General features: G+C 46.5%; 1 protein-coding gene across 1 annotated transcript; it reads left to right on the forward strand.

The window, feature by feature from the left end:
* Positions 1-1,682: 1,682 nt before the first annotated feature.
* Positions 1,683-4,075, forward strand: CCIN (calicin). The gene has a single exon (XM_059724519.1). The coding sequence runs from the start codon at positions 2,286-2,288 to the stop codon at positions 4,059-4,061; it is 1,776 nt and encodes a 591-aa protein (XP_059580502.1). The 5' UTR covers positions 1,683-2,285; the 3' UTR covers positions 4,062-4,075.
* Positions 4,076-13,143: the final 9,068 nt, after the last annotated feature.

The raw sequence follows: 13,143 nt of genomic DNA on the forward strand, positions 1-13,143 counted from the left end.
AACCTATTCCTATTAACTTTTTGCTGAGGTTAATGGAACTATGCCAGGTAGCCAGCACTCTGGATGATGATAGTACCAGAAGCTCTGGAGGACTTCCAGTGCCTCAGATCACCCTGGTTGGTGAAATCCAACAAAAACTAGCAAGTTTGAAATACTTAACACCTTCTTCAAGGAGGGCCAACTGCCTACATCACTATCACTTCTAGTAGTTCAGTCAATTAGCAAGGATATGATTTCAGTAGCCTTTATGTTTGGACAAGGTAAACCGATCTTTCAAATGCAGAGCGATGGGCCCCCAATACAGAACAGACTTTTGCTGTGCTTGCAGTTGTGAACAGAACTGAAACCTCTGTCCTCTTCTTGATGTGTTCATAAGTCTCAGCCACAAGATTTTGCTGACCTGCCACCTGGTTGGGGAAGCAGTGTAATGAATCTGGATCCAGTCAATATTTTCTACAGTATTAAGAGCAGGGATGAACAAGCTGTAATTTGTCTCCATGCTCTTATAGAGGGCTCCATCCTGTATTCTTTTTTTCAACAACTCTAGGAAGAACCATTAGACACCATGGACTCTAGCACCATTGGTGGGCTGGTATCACAGCCTTCACATCACTTTCTCTGAAGACAGGAGCCATGCAGGTGTCATAATGCCTATGTGAGATAAGCACACCAATGAGATGCCTTCCGTAGAGATCCAAGTGAGAGAGCAGTGAAGGCTGACAGAAAGAGGTAAATGGCTTGTGGAACTTAACAGACTATGACCCTGCCTTCCACCAATGCCATCTATCAAGACAACTAAGGAAATATTAAGCACTGGAGCACTTCTAGATTCATCCTTACTCTTGGAAACCAGGAAACAGCAATTCAGCAATGCTGATAATGACAACTTCTGCTTTCAGGAACAACTGACTAGCCTACAGTAATGCAGAAAAGAATGTGGGGTTTATAATGTGCCATGACTTATATTCATAAGCTGAGTTTGAGTCAACAGTGTGCTCTGGCTGCAAAATAAGCCAATAACATATCTGAGTCTATTAACAGGAGTGTCACTTGTAAATCAAGGGAAGCTATTCTTCTCCATTATTAGGCACTGGTCTCACTGGTGAGGTCTCACTAGTTTTGGGCACCACACTTCAAGAAAGATATGGACTAATTGGAAAGAGTCCAGCAGAGCAACCAAAATTATTAGAGAAAATAATTATGACTTAAGAGGAAAGGCTAAAACAGAAGGAACAGGACAAAGAGCAATGGTCTAAAATTGCAGCAGGGGAATTTTTGGTTGGATATTAGGGAGAACATTCTAACTATGAGGGTAGTTAAGCAATGGAACAGATTATTGAGAGTGGCTGTGAAATCTCTACCCTTGGAAGTTTTAAGAGCAGGTTAGACAGGGATGATCCTGTCTTTAGCAGGTGGTTGGACTAGATGCCCTGTCCCTTCTGTCACTTTTTTACTCAGTCTTTAGCTATCCAGGGGACTTGACACTTATTAGTAAAAAAAAATCTAACAACTTTGAGTCATGTGTATGCCTCTTCTTAGTTGGAAGCTATAATCTCTACTCTTGGGCAACTGATCAGGGCCAGCCTTGCAGCAGCCTTGCCTGAGTTACAGGGAACCCACCATATCAGGGTTCCACACCTGCCTCCTGGCAGCACATGCTAATCAAGGTCCTGGTCCTAATTCTCAATGGCCTGTGGCAGATGACCTCAAAAACTCTTCCACATCCTTGGCCTTGCAAGACCAAAGGAAATGGATCCATATAGAACAGAACTACTGGAAGCTGAGGGCAAGGTGGATTCTGTGCACGGTTTTACAAGGTGAAATGACCTACTGGGAAAGGCCACCGTATATTCCAGCCAACCACAGACTAAATGTAATACAAACCCCAGATTCCTACAAAACTTTAACTTGGCCACAATGATGGAACAATACTGGCTTTGGCGAGGTACATGATATATAATGTGATTTACACATGATATACGACACAAGTGGTCTTACCCCACTAGGTGACAGCAGAGCTCCATCCAGTTTGTTTTGGATCTCTCTTAGTTTACTTGTCCCATGGCTTGATGATACAGCAATTAATACTCTGTACATATCCCAGGTAGATACATTTTTAAATTACTTCCTTTTATATGTGTCAGAGGTTCTGGATTGTGACCTACACCTATAACTGATGACATCACTCCTCTGGCACTAGAGGGAGGTATTCATAACACCTGGAGAAGAAGTCCTGCGGCTCACATTCTCATCATCCCTGTTTTCTGACTTATCTTACTAAAAACATGAGGATGCAGTTCACAGAAAAGAACCACAACAGCGCTGTCCTGCAAGCACTCAACAAGCAGAGAAAGAACAAGGAGTTCTGTGACATGGCACTCAGTGTGGATCAGCACGTCTTCTATGCCCACCTTAGTGTGCTGGCAGCTGTGTCTACCCATGTAAAAAATTTAATCTCAAGCAATGACATGAAGACAGGTGATGAACTCTTTATCATCATTGACTCAAACTTCCTGGGCCCAACTCTGGTGGAGCAACTGCTGGACTATTTCTATACTGGCAAGGTATTGGTGTCCGAGAAGAATGTGGAGGAATTGCTGAAAGGGGCTAAATATTTCAGTTCAGCGTCTCTAAGAGTCCACTGCTCTGACTACCTCCTCAGGTCCCTCAAAAACAACAACTGTCTGTGCTACCTGTTCCTAGCAAACACTTATGAGCTGAAAGAAGTGGCAAACAATGCCTATGCAGGTATCCGTGACAATTTCCATTACTGGTCAGGCCCTGAGGGCATTTCAGACCTCATGCGCTGCCCCCACCAGACCTTTGGCAAGCTCCTCAAGGATGAGGACCTTCATGTGCAAAATGAGGACCAGGCTTTCCTTGCCCTGCTTCAGTGGGTGAAACACAAAAGAGGAGAGAGAGAGAAATATTTCAAAAAATTCTTCCCCTATATCCATTTAACTGGTGTCTCAACCAAGACGCTAATGGCTGCCAGCCATGAAGTGCCACTGTTTGAGAGTCACTCTGAGTCCCTGGGTCATATAGAGACCATTTTGAGAGACAGAAAGCAAGATAGTCCTCAAAGCCTGCTACTTCTCCAAAGAAAGGGGGCCTTAATGGATTCAGTCGTGATTTTAGGAGGCCAGAAAGAGCATGGGAAATTCAATGATGGGGTTTTTGCTTACATTATTGAGGAGAACATATGGCTGAAACTAACAGAGATGCCATATAAAGCAGCTGCCCTTAGTGCAACTTCAGTAGGGAGGTACATATATGTGTCTGGAGGGACAACAGAGCAGATCTCTGGCTTAAAGACTGCATGGAGGTATGATATGGATAATAACTCCTGGACTAAACTGCCTGATCTCCCCGTAGGCCTCGTCTTCCATACCATGGTGACCTGTGGAGGAGTGGTGTACTCAGTGGGAGGCAGCTCTGCCCCAAGAAAATACATCTCTAGCATTTACAAGTATGATGAGAAGAAAGAGAAGTGGACCCTGGCTGGGAAAATGAGCATTCCAATGGATGCAACTGCATTGATCACAAAGGGAGAGAAGTTGATTTATATTGTGACAGGGAGATGCCTGGTAAATGGGCGTTTCTCCCGAGTCGGGATGGTGGATTGCTTTGACACTCAGACAGGGGAAGTGGTGCAGTACCTCACCTTCCCCATCGAATTCAATCACAAACCACTGTTGTCTTTTCAACATGAAAACATCCTAAGTGTACAGAGCCATAAACAGAGTTTGGATATCAACTTGCGGAAAATTAAAGCCAACAAAGCCACAAACACTGTCCCACTGTTGCCAAACAACTATGCCTTAGATTTATCTCATGCAGTGTGTTCTGTCGGTGACAACAAAGTATTTGTGTGCGGGGGCCTCATTTGCACAGGTGACAAACGTCCTGAAGATTATTCTGTCAATCCAAACGCCTACCTTTTAGATCAGATAACAGGGGAATGGAAAATTCTGGCTGATCCTCCAGAAGCTCTGGATTGCCCCGCTTGTTGTACAGTGAAACTGCCTTGCAAGATTCTTCGAAAAAATATAGTCAACTAATTTCGAGAATAAAAATTCCTAGCAATAAAAAATAATTGAATTGCTGATACAAACAAATGCTGCCTTACTTGTTCACTTTGCTTATCTTTTGTGACAGCAGACTGTAGTAAGCAGAGGCTGCAGTGAATGTTACCATCAATGTTCCCCTCAATGGTTCTTTCATTTCACGGGTTCCTCACTCAGATTGCCAGATTTGGCATCATAACAGAAAATTATTTGCAACAGAAGTAAGTACAATACCATGAACCTGAGATTTTAGGAAGTGGTATTTACACTGAAAGAAAGAATTCCACACTGTTTTACATTTCTTGGATGAATAATTTTTATGTCTGTCATTTTGGGTCTTGGCCATGCATTGTATGCCACATTTGGGCAGGGTGACAGCTCTGGTCTATAGCACAGCATGTCAGCATCTGTCTGCAAATAAAGGGTGCCTGTACACGTGATGGGGGTTTAGTCCTTTGGGTTGCATTCTGTGCCCCCTAAATTGAAACAGTGAGTTTTTAGTTGAAACCTCACCATTTCAATTTCCATCACTGCATATACATGATTGTCCTGCTGGCTGAAGGAGCCTGCCACAGGCAGAAGTGGCAAGGGGCCAAATCTTTTTTTTTTCCTGACAGAGTCTGCCCACCTCTCCCACAGCTGGGGGGCTGTTAATCTGTGCCATTAATCTTTCACATCAGCCCTCAGCCATGGGAGAAGCAGGCCAGTTCCACCAGAAGAAGAAAAAAAAGGATTGGGCCCCACACTGTTTCTGCCTTCAGCAAGCTCCTGCAGCCAGCAGGATGCCTGGGGCTACCCGGAAATCGGCTGGCTTGCCCTGGGGCAGTCTGGGACGGTGGCAGAAGAGCGCCTGAGTCTGCTGGCAGTCAGAGAAGGTGGTGGGGATCATGCACAGGGCTCTGGAAGCCCAGGCAGGCTGCCAGCTGGCTAGGTGCTGCTCCAGTTAGGAGGAGCCTGAACCAATGCTTCCCCAAACCCACCCGGGCTTCCACCACCTTGTGCACCATTCTCACTGCCTTCTCTGGCTTCTATCAGCACACCCAGATGCCCTCCTGCAATCTCCCCGTGCTGCCCCAGGGGCAAGTTGGGTGGGCTGGTGGCCAGAGAAGGTGGCAGGGACAGTACACAGGGTGCTGAAAGCCTGGGCAGGCTCAGGTGAAGCATTGGTTTGGGTGCCTGGGGTAGCACCTGGCCAGCTAGCAGCCTACCTTGGCTTCCAGCACCCCGTGCAACATCTCTACTGCCTTCTCCAGCCGCCAGCAAACCCTGCCGCCAGCCTGCTACCTTCCCATGCTGACCCAGGAGCAGGTCAGCCCATTCCTGAGAGGCTGCAGGTGTCCTGTAGGTCTGTGCGAAGTGACTAGTATTTGCTTTGGATTCGGATTTGGCCAATTCGGGGGACAGTAATTCAATTTGGTGATTCAAATCACTGTCCCAAATTGATTCGGCTGAATCTGATTTGTCCATCAGGATGTAGTTTAGTTTGCAATGATGCAAACTCATTTAAAACTCACAAAACTTGGATACATATAATGTGCGATGCCATTAAACCACACATAGGGAAATTTTCGTCACTTTTACATCATGACATATACAAGGACCCAAAAGCTCTGCCTTGGTTTTCAGGGCAGTTAACAGGACTTTAGCCATGGATTTAATGGAAGTAGGAACAAGTCTGGGGAGTAGAAGACATGTTAATATTTAAATTAGGTATATTTAATAAATGGGACTGGGCAATCAAGGAAAAAAATATCACAATTTAAAGACTTCTATGGTGTTGGGGACTGGTAATGACACATGGAGTACGTGACTAATGTGAGGCAGGAGTCAGCCATGACTCAGCACCCTGTTCTCTGCTGAGGATGGATGTCAACAATGGGTCTTCTTGAACTGATGTTGAAAATGCTTGACAGGCTACCACCAAGTACAAAACTGTTTTGAGCACTGTTAGAGAAAACAGGATTGGGATTTACTATGTTGGCTCAGGGAAGATTTTTGGAAGTTGGAAGAATCATTGTAGTTTTACTAATGAAGATTTTGCATGTGTTACTGAAGGGAACATATGACTGACTCCATATGGGGTATAAGTAGAGCAAGTCTCAGACCCCTAGCAGATGGTAAAATGACTGCACAATTGGGGTCTGAGTAATTTTATGCCCGATCCCAAAAATCATGCACCCTGCTCTGCCAGACATGTAGGCAGGGGTTTAGGTTGTAGCCATGTTGGTCTAAGGACATAGGCAGACAAAGTTCCTTGGGTGAATTTGATATCTTTTATTAGAGCAACCCAAATAGTTGGAGAAAAGTTATTAAGCAAGCTTTCGGGTTCAAAAACCCTTCATCAGGCTAAGGAAGTTTCAGCAGTTGGTGTGTGCTCTTCCTGGATGAAATGAAAAGACATGTAGGCATGCATGTGACTTTTGGGAACAATATACAATTTCTCAGATCCAAATTACGCAACTGCAGACCAGGGAGCCCAGCATGGAGGATCGAATTCTCTGTGCTGGGCTCCCCATACATTGTCAATGATAGTGCAGTTAGGCACTGGGGAGCCTGTCAGTTGGTGGAGAGCAACCCTACGTCCTGGTGCTGGGATCCAGTGTTGCCTCCAGGAATCAGGTCAGGGAGAGCTGTGGTTTCCAGACTCAGGACCTGGGGTTGCCTCTGCTGCTCAGGCAGAGGAGAGACCCAGATCCCAGGTCTGGGACTGGGGGTTGTCCCCAGGGATTGGGTAAGCCCTGGATACTAGTTCCTGGTGGAAGTATGCAGCTGTGGAGTGGGGAACTCCCGAATTCCTAGCTGCATGTGTACAGGGGAGACCAGGGAGCACCCAGTTGCTCAGCTGTACGTGACCTAGCCCCATGCCACAAGTAACATGAGCAGCCTCTGTGTGTGGCTCATGGCAGACTGTGGAGGAGCCAGACAGCACAATGTTAGATACAGCAGCTAGCAGAAAGCTGAGCAGCACATTGGGTAACAGGTATCGGAGTGGCACTTGTGGAGGGTGCAGGGCTAATTTGTGGCATGCCTGCCAAAAAAGTTGGACCCACTAGACTAGATGACCTCCTGGGGTTCTTTCCAGTCCTACTTTTCCTTGATTCTATGGAATGCTGTCATGAATTTGGGACTTCATGTTGTCTTTTGCTGGCACTAAATTCATTAGCTCAGATTAAGAAAGTTGTTCCATGTCACTGTCCATTTACAGATTCATGGGTATTATGCTTTCTTTCTGATTGTGGGGGCAAAGAAAAAATAAAATTATTCAATAGGAATTTGAGATTAGTTGCCTTCCCAAATGGAGCTCTATGTTGTAAGCCTTTTTATTCCTTATATTACAACCTTTCCTCTGAGGATCACTCACTCAGCTTGTAAAATGTACTCCAGCGATGGCTGCAAATAGCAATAAGAAAACAGAGGACATTACCTATTTCTGATGTATTCCAAGCTGATGGATGGTTTTGTAGAGACAGCTGATATGGGTTCACGTCAGCCTTTTGCATTCATTATCATGTGATATAATAATGATAATAATAATAATAATAATGATCATATGATATAATAATGATATAAGTATCTTATCTCTTTCCAATAATTGTATCAAAATGTTTTTCCAAGTATTCTTTATAGGTTCAAAAACTCTGAGAGGACGAGTTTTCGCTTTGCACCTCCATGTTTCTGCATTATTTTTGACGGGAAGTAACTACTCAAAGGGGAATTAATGGAACACTCAGTGTGAACACCAGTTTTACAGTATTTCTTGCTATTAGTAGAGTATAAATTGACCAATAAGGTCTCAAGATTTTGTTGACTTAGGTAACTCAACAATGTGTTTCAGGTTAAGGTTGTCTACCCATGTCAGAAAAGTAATGTTGCCAATCTGGCAAATAGTGCATGTAGCCCTGTTGGAATCCAAGATGACCAAAACGTGAGTTCATGGAAGCCAATATTTCAGCCCCCACTAAGATTATAAAATTTATTTGAACTTCAAAACCAACACCGTATGAAGTGAGGAGATCAATCGTAACATTTCTGTCATGGTAGCCATATTGGATTCCAAGATGGCTGACATATTAGCATGTGTGTATAGACTCAATGTAATTAAAAAACCTAGTAAACAATAATACTAAAACCTCACAAATTCTACCACTACAAAATTTCATAGCAGGCCTAGAGTACTGAAAACATTATAACTCAGGTTAGCTTACTTGTTCAAGTTATATTGAATAAGATAATAGATTTTTTTTTTTTTTAGTTTCAGAATGTGGATGTCAGGTATTAATAATATATAACTCACTGGCAATGAAACACATAAACATATGTTTGGCTCAAGGCAATAGGAAAATTTAAGTCTATTTCAATGGTAATATAATGGTAATACAACAGTATATATAACATTAATACAATAGATAACTGCAGTTGTTCAGATCTCTTCGAAGTTGCTCTTGATTTCACTGTAGTCCTATTGCTTATGTTGTTGAGGTCCTGGCAGTGAGTGGTCATGGAGGCCTCTGGATGGGTGGCTTGACATTGGTGGTGAGAAGGCCAGTGCCCTATTTGGAGGGGTGGGCCTGCACCTGGACAGCGATGGCATCAAGCACTGTAGCTTCCGCATGCCACTGTCAGAGGGAGTGATCCTTGCCTGCAACACAGTTCCTGACTGGCCGGCTCTGCTGTGGCTGTCATTGGAGGTGCCATGAGACAAGGTAAGCCTCCTCCATCCATTGGGGTTCAAAGACCTCACCTTGGGACTCACACATTATGCAGGTGCTGATCCAGGGTATGTGCTGAGGTGCTGCCTCCAGGCACCTGGCTCTGGCCCCAGACCGGGCTGCCTGGACTCAGTTTCATAGTTTCATAGTAGGTAGGGTTGGAAGGGACCTGAGCAGATCATCAAGTCTGACCCCCTGCCATGGGCAGGAAAGAGTGCTGGGTTCAAATGACCCCGGCTACGTGTCTATCTAACCTCCTTTTGAAGACCCCCAGGGTAGGAGCGAGCACCTTGGAAGTTAGTTCCAGATCCTAGCCGCCCTGACTGTGAAGTAGCACTTCCTGATGTCTAACCTGAATCTACTCTCCGTCAACTTATGGCCATTATTCCTCGTTACTCCTGGTAGTGCTTGGGGGAACAGGGACTCTCCCATAGCCTGCTGGTCCCCCTTGGCCAGTTTGTAGATGGCCACCAGATCCCCTCTCAGCCTTCTCTTGTGGAGGCTGAACAGGCTCACGTCCTGTAGCCTCCGCTCATAAGGCCTGCCCTGCTGCCCCCGATCATGCGAGTGGCTCTCCTCTGGACCCTCTCGATGTTGTCCACATCCCTCAGAATGCCCAGAACTGGACACAGTACTCCAACTGTGGCCTGGCCAATGTCACATAGAGGGGGAGGATCACCTCCTTGGACCTGCTCGTGATGCATCTGTGAATGCATGACAAGGTGCAGTTGGCCTTCCTGACCGTGTCCCCACATTGGCAGCCCAAGTTCATCTTGGAGTCTATAATGACACCAAGATCCTTTTCTGCCTTTGCACTTACAAGAAGGGAGTTCCCCAGCCTGTAGGTATGCTGCTAGTTCTTCCCCCCCAGGTGCAATACCTTGCACTTGTCAGTATTGAATCCCATCCTGTTCTCATCTGCCCACCCCTGTAATCTGTCTAGATCTAGTCGTAGCCTGTCCCTCTCCTCCAGTGTGCTCACTTCTCCCCACATTTTAGTGTCATCCGCGAATTTGAACAAGGTGCTTTTCACTCCCTCGTCCAAGTTGCTGATGATGTTGAACAGTGCAGGCCGAGGACCAAGCCCTGGGGGACCCCACTGCCCACATCCCTCCAGGTCAAAAAAGACCCATCCACCACTACTCTCTGGGTGCAGCCCTCCAGCCAATTTGCAACCCACCTGTGTGGGCATCGATGCCACCGTCACCTAATTTCTTAATGAGAATGGGGTAAGAGATAGTGTCGAAGGCCTTCCTAAAGTGCAGAAGTGACTGTGCAGCCACGGCTCCCTGGCATCTGGCCGAGAGGTGCAGGTGGCTCTGCTTAGAGCACCCATACTACAGCCCAGGTGGCCATATGGTCCTCATCTGGGTCCAGTAGGCATGGAGCCATGGGACTGCAGCTCTCAGGGGGCATATGCTATCACAGGTGGCAGCAGGTCACAGCCAGGTGGCAGTTCCCACTGCTAGACTGCTTCAGTGAGTACAGGATGCAGGGGCTACTGTAGGTGTGGGCTGCTGCAGCAGTCCAGCTGGCACAGGGGGCTAATGACCCCAGATACCGACTGCCGGGACCTGAGATGCTCTTGCTGAGTTGCTTACCAGGTCACCTTTTTATGCTGTTGGGGCCAGCATAGGTACTGGTCCCAGCCTCCAGTTCCCCATGGCTGAAGATCCAGGAGGAGCTGGGAAGGCTCAGTTTGCCCAAAGCAGCACAATTTGCCCCCCACCAAAATGCACATGCATGGAGGTATAAATCTCCAGCACAAATGTGTGCCACTGCAAGCACATGCCCCTGCATGTGTGAATGCACCCATAGGGTGTGTCCCCATGAGCACCTGCAGTTTGTGGCACTTCAAAGCCATTTGAGGCACTGCATATTGCATGTGGTGCACATGCACTTGTGCTCTGCACTGCTAGTTAGCAGCACGGTGGGTTTTTTTGATGCTGGGAGATCCTGGTGTCAAAAAAACCACTGCAAAAAAACTGGTGGGGTGTACGTGGGAGCAATGTACACTGCCAGATAAGGAGCCTGACCAGCCAGAGTCATACTCTGACTGCCAGACAGGCTCTGAACACCTGGATCACCACTGCTGCTGCCCTGGGAGGCCCCCAGGATCCAGGTAAGTTTGCTGGGCCTAGCCCAGGTGCTGGCCCCAGCCTCCCAATTCAACTTACAGCAATTTGCCGAGCATCAGAGCATGTGGGCAGGGTGTGCCTGGGGACAAATAGGTGTGCCACAATTATAGAATCATAGGGCTGGAATGGACCTTGAAGGATCATTGGGTCCAACCCCCAAAATAGAGATGCTGAGGATTGAACCCAGGACCTCATACATGCAAAGCATATGCTCTACCACTGAACTACATCCCTCTTGCAGTAATAGTCTTAGCCTCTGTTTCTTACCCAATATATCCAGCTACTATTTGTCCCCCAGGGAAACGTGTGCATACTCATGGGGACCAGCCCATAGGGATTATCTCGATAAGGAAGGGGCAGGCAGAGGGAGGAGATAACAGAAGAGACTGTCACCAAGCTTCTGTTGGGTCTGAGTGAATTCAAGTCCACAGGCGTGGATGAGCTTCATCTCAGGGTCCTGAACTGGCAAAGGAGATGTCAGAGCTCTTGATAATGATATTCATGAAATCATGGGAGATGTCTGGGTCAGGTACCAAAGGACTGGAAAAGAACCAACATAGTGCCCCTGTATAGAAAAGGCAAGGAGGAAGACCCGGGGAACTACAGACCCATTAGTCTCACCTCAGTACCTGAGAAGTTACTGAAACATATCCTAAGGAAAGCCATTTGCAAGTACCTGGAGGAGGAAAGGCTGACTGCAAGCAGCCAGCATGGATTTATGAAAAACAAATCATGTCAAACAAACCTGATGTCCTTGTTTGACAAAGTAGCTACCTGGGTAGATGAAGGGAATGCTGTGGAAATAGCATATCTGGTAAGGCTTTTGACAAGGTCCTGCAAGACCTTCTTATAAACAAATTGGAGAAATGTGGGCTGGATAAAACTACTACAAGGTGGATCGATAACAGGCTCAATAGCTGCGAGCAAAGGCTAATTATTAATGGGTCCATGTTGTAACGGCAGGAGGTTTTGAGTGGAGTCCAGCAGGAGTCTGTCCCTGTGCTGTTCAGTGAATTTATTAACCATTTGGGTGCTGACATAGAAAGCTTCTTGAGCAAGCTTGCAGATGACACAAAACTGGGAAGGATTGTGAACACATTACAGGAAGTGAGTGCAATTCAGAAGGATCTTGACAAATTGGAAATTTGGGCTAGAGCTAACAGGATGAAGTTCAATGCAGACAAATGAAAGGTGCCACACCGCAAGAGGAATAATCAAAAACACAAGTACAAAATGTGTGACACCTGGTTGGATGGCAGCTATATGGAAAAGATCTTGGGAGTGTTGGTAGACCACAGACTCGATATGAGTCTTCAGGGTGATGCAGTCACACAAAAGACAAATACAGTTTTGGGCTGCATCAATAGAAGTGTTAAGTGCAAGACACAGGAGATTTAATAGATTTCATAGATTTCATAGACATTAGGGCTGGAAGGGACCTCGGAAGATCATCGAGTCCAGCCCCCTGCCCAAAGGGCAGGAAGTCAGCTGGGATCATAGGATCCCAGCAAGATAAGCATCCAGTTTGCTCTTGAAGGTGTTCAATGTAGGCGCTTGAACCACCTCCGGTGGCAGGCTGTTTCAGACCTTGGGGGCTTGGACAGTAAAGAAATTCTTCCTTATGTCCAGCCTGAAACGGTCTTGTAGAAGTTTATGACCATTTGACCTAGTCGTCATCCCTTGGGGCACTCTGGTGAACAAACGTTCCCCCAGATACTGGTGGTCACCCCTGATAAACTTATAGGTGGCCATCAGATCACCCCTGAGCCTGCGCTTTTCCAGGCTAAAGAGCCCCAGGGCTCTCAGCCTGTCATCTTAGGGTCTGCTTCCCTGACCTCTGATCATGCGCGTGGCTCTTCTCTGGACTCTCTCAAGCTTCTCCACATCCTTTTTGAATTGTGGAGCCCAAAACTGGACGCAGTACTCCAGCTGCAGCCTCACCAAGGCCGAGTACAAGGGGAGAATGACGTCCCAGGATTTGCTTGAGAAGCATCTATGGATGCAAGCCAGCGTTTTGGTCGCTTTACTAGCCGCAGCATCGCATTGCAGGCTCATGTTCATCTTGTGGTCAATGATGACCCCCAAGTCTCTTTCTTCTGTAGTGCTAGCCAGTGTAGCACTGCCAAGCCTATAAGGATGCTGTGGGTTTTCCTTCCCAAGGTGGAGAACCTTGCATTTATCGGCGTTGAACACCATCAGATTCTCATCCGCCCACTTGCTGAGCCTGTC

This window comes from Alligator mississippiensis, chromosome 3 (genome assembly GCF_030867095.1).
Source record: "Alligator mississippiensis isolate rAllMis1 chromosome 3, rAllMis1, whole genome shotgun sequence".
NCBI lineage: Eukaryota > Metazoa > Chordata > Crocodylia > Alligatoridae > Alligator > Alligator mississippiensis.

Coding starts and splice junctions, on each gene's coding strand:
- CCIN (XM_059724519.1), top strand. CDS start 2,286: ATGAGGATGCAGTTCACAGAAAAGAACCACAACAGCGCTGTCCTGCAA.